The sequence below is a fragment of the Girardinichthys multiradiatus genome, chromosome 6 (assembly GCF_021462225.1).
Source record: "Girardinichthys multiradiatus isolate DD_20200921_A chromosome 6, DD_fGirMul_XY1, whole genome shotgun sequence".
NCBI classification, from domain to species: domain Eukaryota; kingdom Metazoa; phylum Chordata; class Actinopteri; order Cyprinodontiformes; family Goodeidae; genus Girardinichthys; species Girardinichthys multiradiatus.
Window position 1 is genome coordinate 46,358,199 of NC_061799.1, and position 25,019 is coordinate 46,383,217.

At 48.0% G+C, this 25,019-nt stretch overlaps 3 protein-coding genes across 3 annotated transcripts; 2 read left to right on the top strand and 1 right to left on the bottom strand.

The window, feature by feature from the left end:
* Window positions 1-261: 261 nt before the first annotated feature.
* On the top strand, window positions 262-17,626 carry wdr33 (WD repeat domain 33). Its single transcript, XM_047367077.1, has 21 exons — window positions 262-500; window positions 2,577-2,795; window positions 2,897-2,965; window positions 3,068-3,172; window positions 3,255-3,350; window positions 3,989-4,140; window positions 9,939-10,036; window positions 10,116-10,242; window positions 10,315-10,469; window positions 10,883-10,961; window positions 11,060-11,170; window positions 11,388-11,482; window positions 11,561-11,647; window positions 11,740-11,879; window positions 12,604-12,759; window positions 12,857-13,555; window positions 13,638-13,695; window positions 13,787-14,105; window positions 14,177-14,337; window positions 16,829-16,978; window positions 17,265-17,626. Exons 2-21 carry the CDS (start codon window positions 2,592-2,594, stop codon window positions 17,423-17,425), a joined length of 3,222 nt encoding a protein of 1,073 aa, XP_047223033.1. The 5' UTR covers window positions 262-500; window positions 2,577-2,591; the 3' UTR covers window positions 17,426-17,626.
* A 762-nt stretch (window positions 17,627-18,388) lies between these two features.
* Window positions 18,389-19,846, bottom strand: sft2d3 (SFT2 domain containing 3). The gene has a single exon (XM_047367123.1). The coding sequence runs from the start codon at window positions 19,518-19,520 to the stop codon at window positions 18,768-18,770; it is 753 nt and encodes a 250-aa protein (XP_047223079.1). The 5' UTR covers window positions 19,521-19,846; the 3' UTR covers window positions 18,389-18,767.
* Window positions 19,847-22,871: 3,025 nt separating this feature from the next.
* si:ch1073-184j22.2 (dual specificity protein phosphatase 18) lies at window positions 22,872-23,825 on the top strand. Its single transcript, XM_047367126.1, has one exon. The coding sequence runs from the start codon at window positions 22,882-22,884 to the stop codon at window positions 23,548-23,550; it is 669 nt and encodes a 222-aa protein (XP_047223082.1). The 5' UTR covers window positions 22,872-22,881; the 3' UTR covers window positions 23,551-23,825.
* Window positions 23,826-25,019: the final 1,194 nt, after the last annotated feature.

Below are 25,019 nucleotides of genomic sequence, written 5' to 3' on the forward strand. Positions count from 1 at the left end.
TAATATAATATAATATAATATAATATAATATAATATAATATAATATAATATACTATACTATAATATAATATAATATAAAATAATATAATATAATATAAAATAATATAATATAATATAATATACTATACTATAATATAATATAATATAAAATAATATAATATAATATTCGTAACTTCCTTAAAAGATAATTTCACAACTCGGTACTCAGTTTCCCTTGATCCTTTACGAAATGACGCAGACGCAAAATCCCGCCCGTTGCGCAGATGTCCCACCATGCTTTTCGATCGGGCCGAGAAGAAAAGGCGTCATGATGCAGTCCGCTAGTGGCTTAGGGCTACATCTGTTTAAAATTAGAAACAAATCTGCTTAGGTTCCGAATAAATCTCTTGAAATAAGTCTGCTGATAAAGTGTGAGACACTCATGGTTCTTCAGAGAAAGTTTGTCCAGGAGAATCTAGGCTGTTGATGACAGCTAGCTAGCTGCGCTTTGGGGATTGTTGGTGAGTTTCTGTAAAATAGTCGTCGCCATTAAAGATGCTCAGATCCCAGAAATGGGCCAGAACCGAACCGAGACGCGTTGGTAAAATTCCCAGAACCAGTGACAACTTGGTGGTTTGTTGAGACTCCATTTGAGGGGTTCCAGTAGGGGAACAGCAACAGATTTACGTTCTTCGCCTGTTTAGCCTGTTAGCTGCTGCGGTTAACCACCATAGCAGTAAAGATGCTAGGTTAGCTTAAAACCAAAGGATTCAGGCATCAATAATTTACTCAAACAGGAAATAAGGGTCACGTCAGATGACCCTAAAAACACTGAAGGGGTCACTTTAAACGGAGAGGCTTAACCCTGAAGTTTAACCCATTAGCTGCTGCTAACCGCGTTAGAGTTCTAACACAAAACAGCGGGTATTTGGCTCCGAAAGCTAACAGTAGGGATGTATGCCAATAAATGGGGGATTGAAACGGTAAAAACCGAAAGGAGAGGGGTTTAAACTGAAATCTCGTCTCCAGACTTAACATGTGCCTTTCTCTTGGTAGGGAAGCATGTGTAATTATAGGAATAATTGTCAGGTTACTGAATATTGTTCTTTATAAAGATTTTCCTTTAGGTTTCATGTTCCTATTTCCACGGTGTTTCTGAACATTCATAGCAGTACACTGATGGTGATGTCAATAACTTTAGTCACATTAATCTACAGACTAGAAGTGAATGATTATAGTTGACCTAGTCTCATCAGCTGTCAGTGTGGACAGGAAATGACCTGAAGTTGTGTGAAACATCACATGGGTTGACTGCAGAGAACCCTGATCTCCGAGGGGCGAAGAATCCGTTTTACTGGAATGTGGCATGAAGTATCCACCTGCCATGTGGGTTCTTCATTTGCAGGATGTGATCTTGTAAATTTGTCTGAATGTTCTTCTGTAGAACTTGATGCAGCTATTCCATGAGATCAGATGTTCTTTCTTCTGTAAAGCTTGGAGTTAGTCTGTGAGTCCGTGGTTCTTAGACTCTGGGGTCCAGATGTTTTACCTGAGAATCACAGGTCTGATATCCAGGTTACTTTACTCCCACTTTAGAACCTTTTATGGGTGCTTGAAGGTTTCTGGAAATGTAGATCACTGTGTGTTCTTTTCAACCCATCAGAAATCCTGCAGCTCTGCATGATCAGATCTGAAATAGTTGGTGTGTTTCCATGAATCCCATCATTCCATTAATTAAGGTTTTTAAAGGAAATATTAGACTTTACTGGTAATGTTCTGGTTCCTATCAGGAAATGAAATAAATGAGAGCTGCACTTTATTAGGAACACATGTGAATGATTGAGGTAATGTTATGACTAAAGGAATCATTAAAAAGCGCTGATGCCTTTCTGCTTTGGGTTTATAGCAAACACAGACCTCAGATAACGAGCCTTCGGCTCATCTGCTGGACAAAATACAATTGATTCTTTTCTTCTCAGTAACAAGTTTTAACTGAAGAAGTTGTTTCTGACTGAAGTCTGATGATTGCTAATAAAACTACTTTGCTTTAGTGTCTGAAAGACTCGACCTTCTCTTTAACTTTTGAAACATTTTCTGCTGCATTAAAGTGTCACCAGATATACCTATAGAGACCCTGAATGCATGGTGCTGAAATAACATTGACTGCATCCCAGTGTGTTTGTTCTAATATGCAGTGATATTGCACTAAAATCGGTCCACATTAATCAGGTTATTAGTCTGCTGGGTTACCTGCTCTATGTTTAGGTCTCTATCTGCTGATCACGTCGCTGCTCATACACAAGAATTTCCCCATTAAGGGACAAATGAATGAGTATATGTGAATAACCGTTTCTTTAAACAATGGATAGAAATGATGTTTACGAGCAGGAAGAAAGCAAAATGAAGTGAACTGTATTGAAAACAGTCAAATTTATAGTCTGAGTTCAGGTTGATGAGCTGTTTACGTGAAACTAAGGTGAAGGTGTTTCTGGAACTGCTGATCAGCACCTCTGTCTTCTGGAGCTGGCTGGTTATTGGTCTATCAGAAGAGCAGTCTGGACCCTCATACCGGCCCTCTATTTCTCTGTTTGCTGCAGGTTAAGCTCGTCACCATGGCGACAGACGTGGGCTCACCGCAGCGCTTCTTCCACATGCCACGCTTCCAGCACCAGGCGCCACGGCAGGTGTTCTACAAGAGGCCGGACTTTGCGCAGCAGCAGGCCATGCAGCAGCTCACCTTCGACGGCAAGCGGATGAGAAAGGCTGTGAACCGCAAGACCATCGACTACAACCCGTCTGTTATCCGATACCTGGAGGTACCACCCCTGATCCGGCTTCATTTCACTTCAGTGAGGTACAGAATCAGTCCTGACCCAGTTGGCAGATGTTTACCCACCATGCGTCTGTTTCTTTTCAGAACCGTCAGTGGCAGCGGGACCACCGAGACTTCAGAGGCATCCAGCCTGATGCTGGCTGCTACAATGATGTGAGTCCAAACTGGTCCTGCTGGTTCTTAATTACAGAATGTTTCCATCCCGAGGCCGGGAACATTCGGATCAGAACCTGACTCTTTCTGTTGTTTCTGCAGCTCGTTCCTCCTCTCGGCATGTTGAACAACCCCATGAACGCAGTCACCACAAAGTTTGTCCGAACCTCCACCAATAAAGTCAAGTGTCCTGTTTTTGTCATCAGGGTGAGAATCTGGTGTTCTGCCGCATCACTTCCTGTTTGCGTTTAGGTTTGAATATAACCAGTTCTCCTGGTTCTGTCTGCAGTGGACTCCTGAAGGCCGCCGGCTGGTGACTGGAGCCTCCAGTGGAGAATTCACTCTGTGGAACGGACTAACCTTCAACTTTGAGACCATCCTGCAGGTAAAAATCCAGAGACGAGGAGGTGGTCAAACAGTTTCATGCAATCAGACGAAACGTTTCCCAGATCCTTTTATAAGTTTGATCTTTGAGACGTGGGATCCTTCAGGGGGCACTGGGCGCGGCCTGCGTCGGCGCTGGGCGCGGCCTGCGTCGGCGCTGGGCGCGGCCTGCGTCGGCGCTGGGCCCACACTGAGAAACAATGGAATTAGTTGTTAATCTTCTTCAGGTCTTAATAACTGTGAAAAGGAAAATGGTGGAGACATGTTTCCAGGTGAAGTCATTGAGCCCATTTCCTGTTTCTTGTGAACTTTGCTCATCAGTCAGGAAATAGACCCAGAACCTAAGGAACGGTTTTTCACAGTGCTCTCTCTGTGGTTCTGATGCATCTGGGCTGAGAGGCTGTGATGTTCCCTGAAACACCTGATCCCACAGAGAAGGTTAATATCTGAAAGAAACCACAGTGATGGGAACATGTGGTACCTTATCCGGGTAGTTTAGGGTCACGGAACATTGGTTCCTCAGACTGTGTCAGAGCTGGAATAATGTGAATCAGATCTTTCAGGTGTTTACTCCATCTTCTGTCAGAACCAGTTAGATCCTCCTCACATTGACCTTCTGCTCCCTCTGTGTCTGTGCAGGCCCACGATAGTCCGGTCCGGGCCATGACCTGGTCACACAATGACATGTGGATGCTGACGGCGGACCACAGCGGCTACGTCAAGTACTGGCAGTCCAACATGAACAACGTCAAGATGTTCCAGGCTCACAAGGAGGCCATTAGAGAAGCCAGGTTTACTCCCAATCTCCCATTCTCTGTAGCTCAGACCACAGGGGGGCGCTGCCACGTGCTCTGTTTGTTCTGGTTCATTACTGACAGATGTAAGCGTGTGCTGTTGCAACACTGCAGTGATCTGTTGTTGAATCTGTGCATGATGAGCCGTGTATGTGTTCTGAATAAAGTCATCCTTTTCTTTACATTGGGCCGGCCCGTTGGATCAATAAAGTTCTGCCAGAGATCAATAAAGTAATCATCAGGAGGGCCGTTGGGTCAATAAAGTTCTGCAAGGATCAATAAAGTGATCGCTCACTCTGCAGCTGCTGCTGAGGTTGAAATAAAACTTACTTTTACACTTGCACCTTAAACACAGAACAGTGGAGACTACGTTTCCCATGATGCAGCTGGACAGATCCTCCACCCCACTGGGTGATATCACTGGGTTTAGAAACATGCTTTAAGTATAGTCATGTTCAAAATGACAGTTGTGTTGAAAACTGAGTGAAGCTCCAAGTTCTTAGAATAGCTTTCATCTCCATCCATGCAGATGTGCTGGGAACACGGCACATCTGGATCAGAACATGAAGACCAACAGATCCAATGTGTTCTCCCTCAGCAGAAAACGGCAACATGAGGCTGTTAAAAACCAGCAGGGTCAGCAGTTTTCTTTCCCAACCCCAACAGTTTCTGCACAAAGTGAAAGATGTTTGAAGGTTTCTCCTCACTGGGAATCACTGGACTAATGTTTAGATGTATCAGCAGAACCTCTGCTTCTCATCTGTGAATTCAGGCTCATTGGTTCCTCTACAGTAAATGTGTTTATCTAAAAATAGCATGTTTGACTCCCACCTCACAAATGAAGGTCTAGGGATTGGGTTTTCCACTCCATAACGTTGGTCTGGACCCAGGATGCCGCTCCATGCGGGTGTTTTTGGCCTCATGGTCTTGTTGAAACACCCATTTCAGGACATTTCCTCTTGAGCAGAAGGCAACATGACCTCTTGAAGTATTCTGACAGATTCAAGCGGATCTGTGATCCCTGGTATGTGAGAAACGCCTGAAACATTTCCAGACCATGATGCCTGAGCCACCGTGCTCCAGTGTCTGGTGGCTTGAATTCAGCGTTTATGGTTCATCTGAAACTCTGCAGCTCCTAGAGCAAAGAAACACTGTTGGTCGCATCCGTCCATGACTGTAGACCTTTAATCTTCTGGAGCTCAGTCTACTGTTTGATCCATAGCAACGGTACTTGGAACCATGTCACTCAGGACGTCTAAAAGCAGCAAGTCTTCGTCCTTAAAGGACGACCTGTTTGTTTCAGCAGCATTCATGGATGACTGTTGGCTTTCTATTTGTCCACCACAGCTGCTGGTCAGTGATCTTCCATGTAGAAAAATCCTTTCTACCAGAACCCAGGATGAATCTGGTTGGTTCTGTTGGAGTTCTGTCATTCGGACCACGGCTCAGGAGTGGTCAGTCAGGGTGGATGTGCTCCAGCTTCAGCGGGCTGTACCTGCTGTTACTTTAACCTCCCACCAGAGTGTCTCCATTACCTGACCCCCCAGCAGAGTCACAGACCCAGGAAGTGTTGGACTCAACAGCTTTCTTTCTGCTCTTCCATGAAGGTCACATTTATGGAGACCACGACTAATAGCTGAACAGATTCTCATACTTGAGCTGTGGATCTCTGCAGCTCCTCCAGAGTTACCAAGGGCCTCTTGGCTGCTTCTCTGATTACTTCTCTCCTTGTTTAGGTCAGTTTAGGTGGACCTCCATGTCTTGGTAGGTCTGCAGGTGGTCCGTCCTTCATGTTCAGATGATGGACCGAACAGAACTCTGGAATATTGTTGTAGAACCTAACCCGGCTTCAAATTTCTCCAGATATTTCTCCCTGACCTGTCTGCTGTGTTTCTTGGTCTTCGTGATGCTGGTTGTTCTCTGATGTTGTCTGAAGAACATCTGAGGGCAGAAACAGAACATCTACAGTTAGACTGAGAATAAATGACTCACAGCTGGACTCTGAGTTCTGAAGGAAATTGTCTGATCTGGGTTTATTCTGGCTGAATACAAATAAGCACTCCACACTTTTCAGATTCTTGGTATGTTTTTAACTGAATTTGTTTCCTTCACTTCAGTGTTCTGCTCTGCTTTGTGTTGGTTTGTCCTAGAAAGTCCAAATAAAACCTGCAGAAGGTTTGAGCAGGACAACATCTGGAGAAGTTCAGGAGCAGGGAATACTTCTGTGCAGTTGCTGCTTTTTCTTTCTGTTAGTGTTGGTTCTCTCCTGTTAGAACTTGTTCTTGACTAGATTCACAGCCTGGGTTCCCTGAATGCATCTGACCATATTTATTACCCCCCTGGAACCTTCTGCCCTTCCTTTAGGGAGGAATGGCTTCCAATAAAAACCCCCATGCTGGAGTTACTGGTACCTGAGGGACCCGACCTGGCGACCCCTTTTCACTGTCCTGTCAGAAACCCGTTGGTTTTGAAAGGCCAGGACATTTAAAGACTTTATGATGCTGGTCCACTCTGACAAGGTTCTTTGAAGGGACATAGGCCCACAGCATCACACATTCCCCTCCATACTTGACAGGAGGTGCTTCTCCACATTTTCATCTTGTGGTTCACAGCACAGCCACCTGGAGGGTTTGTTGAAAAGCTCCATCTGAGTCAGATTGGACCGAAGCTCCCAGTTAAATATTCTGATGGTAGGACAGAACAGGTGGAGACAGGTGGTTGTCATGGAGGGTTGGCTGCAGGTCTCCAACAAGGAGCTCTGGAGCGTCAGAGTCTGAGATAATGCTGCACAAAGATCTTCACCAGCAGGGGGCACTACATCTGTCCACATGTGTTCTTCACTGAGCCAGAACTTTTAACACTTGGATCATTTCAGACAACCAGACCTGCTAGGAGAAACATCTGAACAACAGCCCAGATCAAATCCAGAAACAGAACCTCATGGTATAGGAACCCAATCTGACACCCCTTCAGAACGTTCACCTTCACCTGTTTCAGTCTGACAGAACCCCAAAAACCCAGTCCAATTCCCTCCGGTCCAGTTCACTCCGCCACCCTGTTCCTCAGAGCCTCAGCCTCTCTGCTGCAGATAGACTGGGTCCAACCTACATGTTGGGAAGCCAGTTCTAATGGGGAAAACTGTTGCTGAAACTGGCTCTACTGGGAGGAATCAGTTTGATTTATGTTTATGGTACAAAGTTCTGCTCTTTGTGGAGATTTTAGAGGTTCTGTATGTTAGATATGAAATTGTTGGCTATTGATCCAATTACTGGTTTTATGAAATGATTTTTAACGGGTCAGGTTGTGAACATTGGATAACGTGTTAGAAATGTCTTCTGGATCTTCTAGATTATATCCGAGGGATCTAGAACAGTTTTGGTACCAGCAGGACCCCAGGTCCGTGAACTGGGTCCTGGTTTAGCTGCAGGTCTGAGGTCATGTCACGTGTCCTTTTGGACCTTTAAAATAAAACCCAGTTTCTGATTAAAAATCAAGGTAGCTTCAGGATCACCGTCCTGATCTGTTAGTCCAGGGGTCTGCAACCTGCAGCTCACTTCATGCATGAAACAACAGAACATTTATAGAACATTTATTATTCTGCCTCCATGAAAAAAACACCGGCCTCACCCTGGTAAACGGGTCAGAAGGATTTCTGTTCTGGACCCAGTTTAGTAAAGCGTGATTAAAGTTCTGTTTTAGCAGGAAGCCGTTGACACAGTCTCTGTTCAGACAGGAGGGGCTCAACTTGATCCGAACAGAACAATATCATCTTCATTTAGGGGCCCCTGGTGTCTTTAGGGCCCTTGGTACCCATGAGGCCATGCTTGAATTTTCCCAACGAGAACTGATGCCACCAGTCGGACAGAGGCATAAAGCGTTTGTGATCCGTGCAAAAGACTCTGCACCAGGTTCTGTGGGACAGGAACAGCACCTAAAGTCCAGATGGGCTGTTTAACATAACTGTGTTTAGATCCCAGACCTGAAGAGGCTGTGATGTGATTTACGGGTCCGATCAGTTCAGAACATTTCCTGAAATCAATCCCAGGTCCTCGCTGAGGTCACCTGAGCAGGTGTTAGCCAATCAGTGATCAGTATAATAAAATGGGGGCATCAACGGGAACCTGATCCCTCAGGATCAGAAACGGGAGTTCCAAGTCTGGCCTCTGGAGGGCACCACAACAATAAGAATGTGATTGTAATCGAGTGAGTGGCTGCTGTGTTGTTGGGATTCATTTCTGACCTCTGACCCCTAAACGTGCTGACAGACTAGAACTGTTTGGACATACCAGACTCGTTCCTGTTAGCAGAGAAAGCAGGTCTGACAGGTGGTCAGACTGGTCAGAACCTTGAGGTGTGGGATGAGCATGACCCGGATCGGTGGTTAGAACACAACACAAACCAGGAGTCAGTTACAGCTCAGCAGCACGGATCATCTGCTCACTCTGCAGAACCAGAACCAGGTTTAAATGCAGGGAAAGCCACCAGTTCATTTTAAGTGACGTCTGCTCCATCCTGACTGAATCCCTGAGAGATGATTGGTTATTTAGACACAGGTTTAATCTGTCTCTTCATTTCTGCACCAGAAACCAGAAGCAGAATGGGCTTCTGGGGCAGACAGAGCGACCAGCTCTCACTGGTTCATGATTTTGATATGAAAGCGAAGGTAGTTTTAGGATCAGGTGTGGACTCTACCTGCAGGTGTTTCACCAGATCTCTGCCGCCTCCTGCTGTGAATCTTCTCTACGTGTTTAAACATGGCGCCACTAGTCCAGGTAAAGGGGAGTGTAATGAAATTACATTTTTACTCCATCCAAACTGCTGGTTTTTATCTCTCGTCCCGAGTCCAGCTGTGGGAACCACTGGTTTCAACTGACAGGCAGCTGGGTGCAGAGCTCAGAACTGGACCCAATTTTCTGAACCCATTTGTCAGACTGACCTGTGTTCAGTGGTGCTGCTGATCCATCTCTGATGCCTCTTAGATGTTCTTCAGCTAACTGTAGACCAACCCAGAACGGACTCCATTCGGACAAACATCTGCTGGTGGTGAATTGATCTCCATGGAAACAGGTTCTGCTGCTTTGCAGGTTAGAAGAGAATAATTTCTGCAGGAATCAGAACCTTTCTTAGGACTCGGCTGATAAACTGTCACCGTTGTGAGCTGTGCGCCTGATGGTGGGTAGATCATGTCAACAGACCGTATCTGAACATGCACCTCAAGTTATCTCTGAGTTGCTTCCTGAACTGAGGTGCTGCAGGAGAACAGAAGAACCCAGAGGAACCACAGCTTCAGTTCTAAACTACATAAGAAACATTTACAGTCAGTTCTGGATCGGTCCTGGCCCAAATCTTCCTTTTCTTCATGTTTGAACCAGGATATCACCTGTGTCTGTGTGCAGTTACGGTGAACCTTCAGCAGGTAGAGATGTTCCTCAGGCAGACCTCAGAGCAGCTGAATCAAAGGTTCAAGGTCAAGTGAGATGGTGTCAGTGAGCAAAAACCATTTTGATTCAGTTAATTCTTCAAAAGGTTCTACTGGTTTCTGTCAGAGATCTTGATGCTTGGACTGGAATTAGAATGTAATCGGATTACTGATGAGGAGATTCAGGTCTGATATATTTACTGAAACCCGACACCAAAACCAGAGGGTGCCAGTAGGTGTGGGTTTTATACACTGAACGGGCTCTAGATCACTGCAGAAACTGGTGCCAGATCAGTGGTTCTGATGGATCATGAAGTTCCCTCACACGGTGGTCCAGATGTTTCACCCTGCTCCTCTTCCTCATCTTCCTCTGCAGCTTTTCTCCCACCGATAACAAATTCGCCACCTGTTCCGATGACGGCACCGTCCGGATCTGGGACTTCCTCCGCTGCCACGAGGAGCGAATCCTCCGAGGTACTGGTTCTGCTACTGTCAGAGGAAACACCTGCCAGACTCGCGGCAGACACACTGAATCTCTGCTGTTGTTGTTCAGGTCACGGTGCTGATGTGAAGTGTGTGGACTGGCACCCCACCAAAGGCCTGGTGGTGTCGGGCAGCAAAGACAGTCAGCAACCGATCAAGTTCTGGGACCCAAAGACAGGCCAGAGTCTGGCTACACTGTGAGTATCCACAAACCCATCTGACGCATTTAACACCTGCAGGGTCTCACTGTCACACCTGTCTGTCCTCAGCCACGCCCACAAGAACACAGTGATGGAGGTGAAGTGGAACCTGAATGGTAACTGGTTGCTGACCGCGTCACGTGACCATCTCTGCAAACTGTTTGACATCAGGAACCTGAAGGAGGAGCTGCAGGTGTTCCGAGGGCACAAGAAGGAGGCCACAGGTGAGTGAGGAGGTCCAGCACTGTGCCTTGGTTCTGCAGGACTGATGGCTCCAGTTCACTTAGCGGCCGTGCCGTTTGGATTGCCCTTGTTTGGATCCGAGGCATTCGGGTTCCCCTGAGGTCTAGATCACTGCAGAGGTGCCATCTACAGAAACTGGTCCCAGATCAGAGGATGGATTATGAAGTTCACTCAGATGGTGGTCCAGGTGTTTCACTCTGCTCCTCTTCCTCTGCAGCTTAAATTCACCACCTTTGCAGTTTGGGTCAGTCTGAGCCAGAGGTGTTTGGGTCACTGTAAAACCGTGGTGTTCAGGTTGCCCTAAAACTGAAGTGTTTGGGTTGTCCTAGACCTAGAGCATCTGAGTTGCTCCAAGGCAGCAGGTCCACCATGATCTTTGTTGTTGTGTCATCAGCTGTCGCTTGGCATCCCGTACACGAAGGTCTGTTCGCCAGCGGAGGCTCCGACGGCTCGCTCCTGTTCTGGCACGCCGGGTAAGAACAAGGAAGCTGAGCAGAACCTGCAGATTGACACTCCGTGCGGCGACCCTACAGCAACCAGTTTGTCTCTGTGTTTATGGTGTTTGTGTCAGAGTGGAGAAGGAGGTGGGAGGCATGGAGATGGCTCATGAAGGTATGATCTGGAGTCTAGCCTGGCACCCACTGGGTCACATCCTGTGTTCTGGTTCCAACGACCACACCAGGTATGCACACAGCACCAGCAGTGATACATGAGCAGTTTAGGACCAGTACAGGATTAGTCCACAATCATTACACGACCAGTACACAACCAGTATGCAGCCAGTACAAGGCCAGTATGTGAGAGCAGAGCACAGCTAAAACTGTCCCCAGCATGTTTCCAACAGGACACCATACACGACATTTCTGTTTTCAAGCTCCTCTCCTGGTTCTGTTCTGCAGTAAGTTTTGGACGAGGAACCGACCCGGGGACAAGATGAGGGACCGTTACAACCTGAACCTGCTTCCTGGGATGTCAGAGGACGGCGTGGAGTATGGTAAGCTGCAGAGGCCAAGCAGCACCAGATTGTGTGTGTTTCACGACCTACATCAGAATGTTCTGTGCTTTTGTCCAGATGATGTAGAACCCAACAGCTTGGCCACCATTCCTGGGATGGGAATCCCAGAGCAGCTGAAAGCAGCCATGGAACAGGAGCAGAGCAGTAAGTTCTGGAAAAGCTCAATAATCTGATTAATACTGACCCAACAGGGAAGGTCTCTCTCAGGTTCTGCTCTGGTGTTCCTTTATCTGCAGATAAGGAGGTGGCTCCAGAAGTGGAGATGTCCATACCTGGGCTGGATTGGGGCATGGACGAGGTGATGGGCAAAGATTCCAAGAAGGTTCCTCAGAAGAAAGTCCCTTACGCCAAACCGATTCCAGCGCAGTTCCAGCAGGTATACGTCCACACCTGATGGGGTGACCAGAAATCAAAGAACCGAATGGGACACATTACCAACACTATGATGACGTCATACGTTTTCATTTATTAAAGATCTCACATTATATTCATCAATCTCCTCTTTGACTGTTGGTGCAAAACTATGAATGAGCACAAGTTCAAAAATACTTTACAGCTTTGAAAGTTTAACGCTGGTAATCTGGGCTGCTGTTACCTCGTCTGTCTGGCTGTCGTCTCTGGGTCTGAGTAAAACGAGGCCATAGATCCACAGGTGGCTTTTTCAGCTGGGCTCCCCTCTGTTAAATTTAATAATTACTTGATAAAAATCCCTCAGAGATCACCTCTCACTGGGCTCACCCAGTTATAAACCGTTTCCCCGTCTCTGTTGTAGCTGCATTTTCTTTCCTGTGACATACTTTCCATTATATTGTGTATAGTCTACACCAGACAGTCCTTTTCCTATTCAGTTTTATTTTGTCAGCATCGTGGCGCGCAGGTTGGTCATGACGTGGGACGTATTTTGATTGACAGCTGATGAAGCTTTCTTCACATTTCAGAAAAGCTCCAGCCGAATATTTTTTTTGACTTATCAGAATTTGTCCCAGTGTTTCTGTCTGAGAGACACTGGGACAGGAGTGAAAAAAGTCCTGCAGAAATCACTTGACCATGTGATGTTGTCATGTAACCATGGGAACTGAATGTTGGATGTTTGCCTGCAGGCCTGGGCAGAGAACAAAGTTCCCATGATGCCTCCATCTGCGGATTTATCCAAAGATCGAAACATGGAACAGAAGGTGGAGGGGAAGAAGAAAACCCAGGCAGAGCTGGAGCAGGAGATGGCGGCGTTGCAGTACACCAACCCCCAGCTGCTGGAGGTAAACGGCAACACCAACCTCCACCTATTGGAGGTAAGCAACTACACTGAAAACAACCAGCAGCACTGACCCAGATTCTGGTTCTGTTTATCTGCAGCAGATGAAGATGAGCCAGATGATCTCGGATGGGAATATGGGACCCCCACAAGGACCGGGTTCTATGCATCCCTTCCAGGGCCCTGGGGGTCCTGGAAGTTCTGGCCCTCCTGGTCAGCAGGGCTATGCTCCAAACATGCCTCCTCAGCAGATGCCCAACAACATGCCCCCCCCTATAGGCCCTGGAGGGATGCAGCAGTCTTTTATGCAGCCTGGACAGATGGGTCCCCCCTCTGGAACCCCATCTCATCAGGGTCCCCCTCAAGGCATGATGGGACCATCAGACATGCAGGAACAACAAAGACATCCTGGCCCACCAAGGCATATGGGCCCTCAAGGACCTCATAGTATGGGGCCCAGAGGGATGCAAGGGCCTCCTGGTGGGATGATGAGCCACCCTCCTCGAGGAATGGGTCTAAGGGACCCTCAGGGGCCCCCACCTCAGGGCGGAATGATGCCACATCAAGGAAACATGATGGGGCCTCAGGGCCAACTGCAGGGTGGAATGATGGGGCCACCACCCAGGACACACGGCAACATGCCTAACAACTATGGGATGGGCAACATGCAGGGGCCGCAAGGAGGAATGCAGGGGCCGCAAGGAGGAATGCAGGGGCCGCAAGGAGGAATGCAGGGGCCGCAAGGAGGAATACAAGGACCTCATGGGAACATGCAGGGCCCCTCGTATATACAGCACCAGGTCAGTTTGAACAAAAGTAGGATCTGGTCTAGCTGCAGGTTTCAAATCAGCATGTGAAGTAATTCTACTCTGGTGTTTTCAGGGTCAGAACTCTGGGCCTATGATGCATGGAATGGGGCCACAGGGGCCCAACAATAAGGGTGAGTTCATGTTCCCTTATCAGACCTCTATTTTGTGGCCCTGTAGGGGGAAAACCTTCTGTTTTGAGTCTGAGCCGAAGTGTTTTTCCAGGAGACCATCGAGGGCCACCCCCTAACCACCACTTGGGCCCTTCTGACCGGCAGGGTCCCGGAGGTTCAGGAGGACCGGACTCGGGTTCAGGTTCTTACTGGGGAGACAACCAGCAGGGACGAAGGGGCCCGCAGGACTTTGATGGAGGGCAGGACTTTCACAGCCGAGGAGAGGATAGCTGGAGACCAAAAGGACCAGGACCTGGTCCAGGGTACCAGGGGGGCGGCCACAGAGGGGGAGGGCACCGAGGCGGAGGAGGGAACTGGGGCCCTGATGAGCGTTTCAGTGGGGGGGACTTCAGAGGACGGCGGGACGACAGGTGGGTGAACTGGGTATCTCTGGGGGGGGCGATTGGTTTAGACCTGATCTAAATCTTAAATCTATTATTAGGTTCAGAGGGGGTGGATCTGGACGACCAGGGGGGCGGGGCTATGCTGAGGAGTACAGTGGCCAGGAGGAGGGCTTTGACAACGCTGAGGAAATAAGCCGAGGCTGGGACTCAGGGGGCCGTGTGAGGCCCCCGCGAGGAGGTGGTCCACCACGAGGAGGAGGTGAGGAGATGGTGTCCACCAATACACCCTGCAGATGTGTGCATGGCTGGATGGGAAACAATTTTATGTTTCCCATCTAATATGCAGAGATAGCTCAGAGAGTTAGCATGCAGTGAAAATGTTGAATATTTGTTTTTCCTGTTTTAAGAGAGAGAAACTCATAAATTATATAGATTCATAACTCATAGAATGAAATATGTCCAACATTCATTTCTTGAAATTTTGATGATTCTGGCTTCTAGGGAATGAAAACCCAAGATTCAAATATATACACACACACTCCTATATATGTATATACATACATATATATACTACGTGTCAAAAGATTTATAATGCCTTTCTAATTTAATGGTATTCTTTATGTTTATGACTATTTCCATTCTCAATGAAGGCATCAACATATATGGAATTATGCAGCAAACAAAACATTGGAAAAGAACTTTAACTGTTTTATATTTTTGATTTCTTCAAGTAGCCGCCCTTTGCTGTGGTGACCGAAATATTAACCTTTGACCTTCTCTCAAGAGCCTTTGGAAAACCATTCCAGGCGACCACCTCATGAAGCTCATGGAGAGAACGTCAAGAGAGCAAAGCAGTCATCAGAGTAAAGGGAGGCAGTTTGTTATAATCTAAAATATAAAAATGTTTAGAGTTTTTTACACTTGTTGTTTACTACTAATGTTTTGTTTTCATGTGTTCATTCATAGCTTTGATGACTTTGGTGAGAATCTACAATTTAAATAGTCATGAAAATGAAGACACCCATTAAGCGAGAAAGTGTGTCTAAAACTTTTGACCGGTAGTGTAGAAATAATCGGGCTCATCTCGACGCACAGCTCTGGCTCTGGAACCAGTCTCCTTCAGAGGGGTTGGACACTCTTCCACACTGAAGTTGCCCCTGGTCAGAGGTGTCGAGCTGGGCTGGGCTGGGCATACTTGTGGCCCCATTTTGGCGCCTGTACGTTGAGGTTCACCCCAGTGAACGAGAGGGTAGCCTCCCTCCGCCTACCGGGGGGAATGGGTTCTGACTTGTTTGAGCTTATGCACCAAACAGCAGTTCAGACTTTCTGGAGTCCTTGGAGGGGGTGTTGGAGAGCACCCCTCTGTGGGACTCCCTTGTTCTGCTGGGGGACTTCAACGCTCATGTTGGCAATGACAGTGAGACCTGGAGGGGTGTGATTGGGAGGAATGGGCATCCTGTTCTGAACCCGAGTGGTGTTTTGCTATTGGACTTCTGTACTTGTCATGGATTGTCCATAACTAACACCATGTTCAAGCAAAAGGGTGTCCATATGTGCTCTTGGCACCAGGACAGCCATAGGCCGTAGTTCGATGATCGACTTTGTTGTCATGTCATCTTATCTGCAGCCGCATCTCTTGGACACTCGGGTGAAGAGGGGAGCGGAACTTTCCACTGACCACTACCTGCTGGTCAGACCTGGCAGACCCAAATTAATCTTGAAGGTCTGCTGGGAACGTCTGGCAGAGTCTCCCATGAGTCAGAACTTCAACTCCCACCTCCAGGAGAGCTTCAAATACATTCTGGGGGAGGTGCGGGACATTGAGTCCATGTGCGCCATGTTCCGCGCCTCCATTGCTCAGGGGGCTTACCGGAGCTGTGGTCGCAAGGTTGTTGGTGCCTATCGGGGTGGCAATCCTCGAACCCGCTGGTGGACACCGGTGGTGAGGGATGCTGTCAGGCTGAAGAAGGAGTCCTACCAAGTCTTTTTGGCCTGTGGGACTCCGGAAGAAGCTGATGGGTACCGGCAGGTCAAGCGGCATGCGGCTTGGGTGGTTGCTGAGACAAAAACTCAGCCGTGGGAGGAGTTCAGACAGGCCATGGAAAACGACTTCCGTACGGCTTTGAGGCAATTCTAGTCCACCAGCCCACGTCTCAAGGGAGGGAAGAGGTGCACCACCAACACGGATTACAGTGGGGAGGGGGTGCTGTTGACCTCAACTCGGGACATTGTGGGTCGATGGGCAAAGTACTTCGAAAACTTCCTCAATCCCACCGGCACATATTCCGTTGAGGAAGCGGAGCCTGGGGACCTTGGGGCGGGCTCTCCAATCTCTGGGGCTGAGGTCACCAAGGTGATTAAAAAGCTTCTCGGTGGTAAGGCCCTGGGGGTGGATGAGATTCACCCGGAGTTCCTTAAGGCTCTGGATGTTGTAGGGTTGTGTTGGTTAACGCAACTCTGCAGCATCGCGTGGACATCAGGGGCAGTTTGACCGGATTGGCAGACTGGGGTGGTGGTCCCCCTTTTCAAAAAGGGGGGACCATAGAGTGTGTTCCAACTATAGGGGAGTCACACTCTTAAGCCTCCCTGGTAAAATCTATTCGGAGGTTCTAGAGAAGAGGGTCCGTCGTATAGTCGAACCTCGGATTCAGGAAGAGCAGTCTGGTTTTCGTCCTGGCCGTGGAACACTGGACCGCTGTAAATATCCACCTGTTGTCCTCTAGTGATGATGCGTCTCTTCCTGTCCTCAGGTCATGACGGGTATCGGGACGACGGTTCGTCTCCTGGTGGTCGGGAGCGTCCCTCGTCCATGCAGGGAATGGACATGGCGTCTCTGCCGCCCCGGAAGCGTCCTTGGCAGGACGGTCCAGGAACAGGAGACCACGAGCTTCCTGATGGAGGTGAACTTTATGCAGATGAATTTATTAATTGTCACTTTTATTACTTCCTTCTACATTGGTTTATGTAAAACATTTAATTTCTATTGATTTAGTTTCATATTTTTTAAACAATTTTCTTTTTATCCTTTTTCCTGCTGGACCTGATTTCCTTTCATTTTATTGTTTTTACTATATTAGATTTATTCTTTTCAAACAAGTTTTGGTAATTCATTTTCCTAATCGACCCGATTTTTCTGTATTTCATCTACTATTCTTCATCTTTTGTTTCCATCTCGTCTGTCCGCAGGTCGTCCTCCTCCGAGGGACGACGCCGGCGGTTACGGTCCCTCTGGCCGAGGTGGGCGGGGCGGCTGGGGTCCTGGTGGAGGCCTGGGACCCGGAGCGGGTCTCCGGCGAGGAGGACCGCCTCCCAGAGGAGGTCCGAGGGGCGGTGGGCGAGGCCGGTAGTGCTAGTGTCCTCTGAGCGCCTCCATGGATCCTGAAAACTCCAGACTGTTGGTCATGTGACCAGAGCGGCGGCTGGCTCACCTGAGCAGCAGGTGTATCATACTGTAGAGACTGGTGGCTGTTTGTTTCTGCGGCGTTTTCTAACAGATTTCTATGTGTTTGTGTTTTCACCGAGCTGGACAATAAAGATTCACACTTCAACTGTTGGCACCACAGCGCCCCCTGTGGAACGGGCTACATAGTGTTTTTGTTTTCAATGACGCTTTTTGATCCTCCTCAGCTGAGGCGGATCAGACAATAGGTACTGGTTCTGATCCACTGACTCCCATTTATACAGTACAATAAAAAGAAGCTGGTCCCCGTTAAACCCAGATTTAAGGTTTTCTCACAGAATATTAGCTGGATTTAAGATCCACATCAGAATCTGAACTCGGTTCCACTCTAAAGCTGAAGGAGATGCCATCAGAACCATTGACGACAGACCTGTCTGAACGGAGAGTTCCTGTAAGAGAATCTCAGGGTTCCTGTGCCGTCTGGAAAGGTTTGGTATTTGGTTCACCATTTCCCTGCTCAGAGAAAAGTTCTGAACCATCAAGGAGTCGGTCCAATTGGATCAGTTTCCAATGATTGCTTCAGAAGCTAGCTTAACTCCCATGGTTATCACCTGTTCCTACGTCTACCACAGCAGGCTGAACATTGTGGGTTAGCACTGGATGCACCTACAGATGTTCCTCAGGTGATGGAACCCTGAGGTTCTGATCCAATTAACTCATCAGGGAACCTGTGTCTCATTCATGGGATCAACACTTTTCACATTTAGGCAGATTTATCTGGAAGGTTCTGTTGGACATTTTTACATTAATTGTCCCAAACTGACTGAGAAATAAAGTCTGATTTTGGAATAAAATGACTGCGGGAAGCAAAGGAACCAGTGAGTCCAGAAACCATGAGTTCACCACGTGATCAAAGTTCTGTCTGTTGGTAGAACCCATTTATTAATACAACTACAACATGATGTTAGAGGTGATCCAACCATCAGAACCAGACTGAAGCTAAAGGAAAGGAGCTGTGACAGAAACCAATAATAAGCCCGTCTGGTCGGACAGGTCCAGGGAAACCAGAATGATCCCAGAACCATTTTATCCGTTATTAATCCAATAAAAACCCAGTCTGCTGGTAGAACCTGTTTTAATAACAAAGCTACAACAACTCAGAACCACCCTCCCATCACAGTTTGTCCGGTCAGTTTCTGAACATGGGTCCCCAGGAACTCCTGGCAGTCGTCGTTGAGGGTTTAATTCTGCAGTGGAAAGTACAGTACAGTCTCTGAGCTCGGTACCGCTCAGATCGGAAGCGTTCTGCCGCAGACGGTCTTCTTCAGGACAGAGATCATCCAACCGCCCAGGACCCGGATCCCTGCGCTGCCCCCGGGCAGCAGGGACAGCAGGGAGCCCAAGATGAGCGCCACCTGCAGGCCGGCTCCCAGGGCGGTCAGCACGGTGCTGTGGAGGCTCAGGGCCGCGTACAGAGTCCCCGCCAGGGCGCAGAGGTACCCCGCGGCTCCGGGAGACCGGTGCAGTCCGGACATCAGCTTACTGGGCCCTCTCAGAATCGACACCGCCGCCACAGCGAACAGGGAACCCAGGGTCCAGAGCAGGGCGAACTTCCGGGCGTAGATCAGCAGCAGTGGTGCGTACAGAGCCGAGAGTCCAAAACATAAAACCGACAGGCACACACAGAACCCGAACCCTAGCAACCGCTGCTTCCGGGTCACACCGGGCAGGCACGGGTCCGGTTCAGCCGACCAGGGCCAAGAGGACCCGGTGCTTCCCCCCGAGGCCTGACCGGACCAAGGACTGGACCATCTACCAAACCAGCTGCCCGGTACTGCACCCGGTTCTCCCACTTCCACCGAGGTGCTGGAGCTGGACTTGGTTCCGCCGCTTTTGGACTGGGACAGATACTCCTGGAGCTGCCGATTAAGTTCGGCCATGACGGTCAGGTTCAGGACTTCTTCTCTGTGAAGAGTTCTGATGGTATGTGCTGCCCCCCTCAGGTCAGAGGCAGAACCACAGGTCCACATCAATAAAATCATTTTTATTCGAACTAAATTTTCTTTTCCAGAGAATAAAAACTATTTCTTCCTGTTGATTTCTCGTGATATTTTATTACATTTAGAGATTAAAGCCAGAAAAGGAAATGCTTCCTTCAGGTGCCGTAGGAAAATCAGACCTCTGAGTAAAGTTAATCTTGGGCTCTCATCAGGTTCTTCCTGACATTCTGAACCAAGCAGAGGTGATCCGGACTGGGATCAGTTTGAGTCCAATCTGCCGCAGAGCCCGCTCCACAGCACAAAGCCTGCAGCCAGAATCACAAAGTACTGCAGAACCAAAGAGCAACTGCAGCTTGGTTCTTAGAGACCGGACCGACGGTTTGGGCGTGTTCTGGTCCTCTGTTTTCAGACTGGATGTCTGCTTTTATTTCTGTCCAGGTCATGTGACCGGAGGACCAGTCTCAGCTGCTGGCCTATAATTAGCCGACAGCTGATTGGGTTCTGACCCGGCACTTACAGAACCATGTAAGGTGTGTGTGTTTCATTCAGAGCACAGATCCGAGGAGAAGCAGCAGGTAAATCTGCATTTGATTTCTTAATTAGAAGCTAGCAAAGGTTGTAGATCAGGTGATCAACACTATGACTGCAGGGGGCGCTCACAGGTCAGAGCCGAAGGCTGTGAAGGCAGAACCGGCAGAGTTCTGGGAATCCTTCATTCAATTATTCATTTGTGTTTTGAGATTTTATTTCCCAGTTTTATCCATGTTTTCCCTATAGAGTCCCAGTAAACCCAGTCAGAATGAGTGAGGATGAGATGGAGTTGTTAAAGCAGCTCAGACAGCATGAAGAGCAACACAGTCAGTGTCCATAGTGACCTGTCAGCCACGCAGTGGTGCTGACTGGACCTGAGAGTCTTACAGCATTGGCCCATCTGACAAAAGTGTCTTTCTGCCTCAGTCAGAGCAGGAGGCAGTGTGGTGGAGAGCTGAAGCCTTCACAGAAACAGAACTCAAAAAGGGTTAGTGTTGTCAGGGTGTTGGGAATGTCTAAAGGTGGAGAGGAACCTTCCTGCGATGGTCACTCGGTCAACTATGGTGGAGGTATTCTTTGAGAACAGTTTGACTGTGACTGGAAAGATTAGAGATACCTCAGAGGAACACAGCAGAACCAGAAGATAACTAGCCAGCTGGATCATTTTAATAAATGTTTATCACCAACTGTTTGTTTCTCTGTGACCTGAAGTTTTAATATTTGTTTTAATGATTTCCTCCTTTTAGCTCACCTGAAGCTCACCTGAATCTCACCTGAAACTGACCTGAAGCTCACCTGAAATTGAACTGAAGCTCACCTGAAATCGACCTGAAGCTCACCTGAAACTGACCTGAAGCTCACCTGAAACTGACCTGAAGCTCACCTGAAATTGACCTGAAGCTCACCTGAAATCGACCTGAATCTCACCTGAATCTCACCTGAAACTGACCTGAAGCTCACCTGAATCTCACCTGAAACTGACCTGAAGCTCACCTGAATCTCAGCTGAAACTGACCTGAAGCTCACCTGAAATTGACCTGAAGCTCACCTGAAATCGACCTGAAGCTCACCTGAAACTGACTTGTAGGTGACTCCTGAGACTGACCTGAAGCTCACCTGAAACTGACTTGTAGGTGACTCCTAAAACTGACCTGAAGCTCACCTGAATCTCACCTGAAATTGACTTGAAGCTCACCTGAAATTGACCTGAAGCTCACCTGAAATCGACCTGAAGCTCACCTGAAACTGACCTGAATCTCACCTGAAACTGACCTGAAGCTCACCTGAAATCGACCTGAAGCTCACCTGAAACTGACTTGTAGGTGACTCCTGAAACTGACCTGAAGCTCACCTGAATCTCACCTGAAATTGACCTGAAGCTCACCTGAAACTGACCTGAATCTCACCTGAAACTGACCTGAAGCTCACCTGAAACTGACTTGTAGGTGACTCCTGAAATTGACCTGAAGCTCACCTGAAACTGACTTGTAGGTGACTCCTGAAATTGACCTGAAGCTCACCTGAAACTGACCTGAAGCTCACCTGAAATCGACCTGAGCTCACCTGAAATCGACCTGAAGCACACCTGAAAACGACCTGAAGCTCACCTGAAACTGACCTGAAGCTCACCTGAAATTGACCTGAAGCTCACCTGAAATTGACGTGAAACTGACCTGAAGCTCACCTGAAATTGACCTGAAGCTCACCTGAAATTGACCTGAAGCTCACCTGAAACTGACCTGAAGCTCACCTGAAATTGACCTGAAGCTCACCTGAAACTGACCTGAACCTCACCTGAAACTGACCTGAAGCTCACCTGAATCTCACCTGAAACTGACCTGAAGCTCACCTGAAATTGACCTGAAGCTCACCTGAAACTGACCTGAAGCTCACCTGAAATCGACCTGAAGCTCACCTGAAATCGACCTGAAGCTCACCTGAAACTGACCTGAAGATCACCTGAAATTGACCTGAAGCTCACCTCAAATTGACATGAAACTGACCTGAAGCTCACCTGAAATTGACCTGAAGCTCACCTGAAACTGACCTGAAGCTCACCTGAAACTGACCTGAAGCTCACCTGAATCTCACCTGAAACTGACCTGAATCTCACCTGAATCTCACCTGAAACTGACCTGAAGCTCACCTGAAATTGACCTGAAGCTCACCTGAAACTGACCTGAAGCTCACCTGAAATCGACCTGAAGCTCACCTGAAATCGACCTGAAGCTCACCTGAATCTCACCTGAAATTGACCTGAAGCTCACCTGAAACTGACCTGAAGCTCACCTGAATCTCACCTGAAACTGACCTGAATCTCACCTGAAACTGACCTGAAGCTCACCTGAAATTGACCTGAAGCTCACCTGAAACTGACCTGAAGCTCACCTGAAACTGACCTGAAGCTCACCTGAAACTGACCTGAAGCTCACCTGAATCTCACCTGAAACTGACCTGAATCTCACCTGAAACTGACCTGAAGCTCACCTGAAATTGACCGGAAGCTCACCTGAAATCGACCTGAAGCTCACCTGAAACTGACCTGAAGCTCACCTGAAATCGACCTGAAGCTCACCTGAAACCGACCTGAAGCTCACCTGAAACTGACCTGAAGCTCACCTGAAACTGACCTGAAGCTCACCTGAAATCGACCTGAAGCTCACCTGAAACTGACCTGAAGCTCACCTGAAATCGACCTGAAGCTCACCTGAAACCGACCTGAAGCTCACCTGAAACTGACCTGAAGCTCACCTGAAACTGACCTGAAGCTCACCTGAAATTGACCTGAAGCTCACCTGAAACTGACCTGAAGCTCACCTGAAACTGACTTGTAGGTGACTCCTGAGTTCTCACAGCTGCAGAATCTCTACAGATGTTGCTGTCTCAGGTTACGCCCACCCTGTTTCTCAGTGGGGCCGACGCCCCCCTCAACAGCACTTTGATGTCACAGAAGAGGATCACCTTGATTGTCAATGCCACGCTGAGTCATGCCTTCCCCGCATACCCAGGTGTTGAGTGTCTGCGCGTCCCTGTCTGCGACCTGCCCAGCGGACGGCTCGGAGTCCATTTCGACCGCGTGGCTGAACGTATCCATGGAAACCACGCAGGAGGCACGCTGGTGCACTGTGCCGCTGGGATGAGCCGCTCTCCGGCTTTGGTCATGGCGTACCTGATGCGGTACAGGGGAGTGACGCTGTGCCAGGCTCACCGCTGGGTCCAGGAGAGCCGACCCTTCATCCGGCTGAACTTGGGCTTCTGGGAGGAGCTGCTGCAGTATGAGAGGAGGCTGTACGGCCGCAACACTGTCAGGGTGGAGACACACAGGGTAGGGTTAAAAAAGGTGGAGCCAAGTATGGTGGTACCTGTAAAGACGGAGCTGACCCGGAATGTTGTCGCTCTGCAGAGCAGCTGGTTAATGTCTGAACCGAGGTCACCTGGGGTGACCCACACTCCCCTGATGTCACGCTCCCAGCTGATGATGTCAGCAAATAAATCAAGAAGAGGATTACCAAGAAGCGACAGAACATACAAACAGGTGTGAAGGGGTGGACAGGTGTTGAGCAGGTCACGACAGAGGTGACGGAGTTGACCTCGCCAGCTGTCTAAAGGTCATCAGTTTGGGACAGGAACACAGATGCTGTTTGGTTGTTGTTGAGAACAGCTGATGTCAGCATGTTCTCCCTGGAGATACTGGAGCAAAATCAATGGCAGGAAGTCTGTACAAATGTTCTGATTAAATCTCAGCTCAAATGCCTGTTTTCTGACTCAGCTGTTAGGAAACTTGCTCACTCTTTACCAATAAATCATTTTCCATCAGAGCGTCTTCTTCATCTTCCTCATCTCTTTTTATCCAAATGCTAAAAACACCAGCAGGGGGCAGCCTGAGTCCAGATGTCTGGTCTTTATTTGAGTCATTGAAGTTTTTCTTTTTGCTGCTTTAAATTGAAAGATGAAGAAGCTTTTAAAGTTTATAGCAGAGCAGAAACCAGGAAGTGAAACTGAGACGTTTTTATGGTTTGATGAATAACTATATAATATTACATCCTGAATGTAACGTGGTGTTTAGTTCGGTGTTTAATTAAATTCATCATCAAGCTCTGTGATTAGTAACAAGTGCAGCCTTACAGGTGGAGGAGGAGGACATGTCCACAGGACCACAGGATCTGGAGAACCCCAGAACCCTGCATGAACAGTACTCTCCCTTTAAAGCAAAGACAAAAGGAGGAGGACGCCTCCCCAGCAGAAACCCCTGCTCCAGTTCTCAGGAGGAAGAAGCAGAAGATCAGCATGGTGAAACCAAAGAAGTGGTTGTTCTGTTTTAGTTGAATGTTTTAGCAACAATGTGTTCAGTTCTGGTTCTGAGAGGGTTTATCAGAGAGAGACTGCTGGAGATCAGTTGGAGAACCCAAATAAAACAGGAACACCTGGATAAACCTTAACCACGTCAGGTGTTGTTCTGTACCAGGTGCTGAGCATGTTCCCAGTTTACCCAGTAGAATCTGATCCAGACTGCTGGGTTCTCCTACCCTATCCATTTAACATCATTCCACTTCAGGTCCGACTGTGAAACGACCTGGATGGGTTCAGTTTAATGTGTCAGAACTTTGGACCATATTTAAAACGTGGGCAAGGTGAGCGGGTTTCCTTCTGTGGATGTTCTCCTGAACCCTGAGCCCATTATCTTGTTTGGACTCTGGAATTGTGCAGACTGATCAATCTCTGGAACATCGGACCAACTTTAATCTGGGTCAGTTTTCCAGAACAGTCATGTAACACCTTATGGGTCCCCTCAGATGATGTAATCCAGCTGCTAAACCAGGTTCTTAATGTCTGCTTTAAACTAAAATGTGGAGAAAATCCAGAACAAATGCTGACTGGTGTCCAGAACTTAAAGTCAAAAGAGGGAAAATATTAACTGAAGGATTATCAGTCTGTACAGCAGAACCGATTTTTGTTGATAGGACCGTGGACCCTGAACCTGAGACCTTCACTGGTCAGTTTACAGGAAGC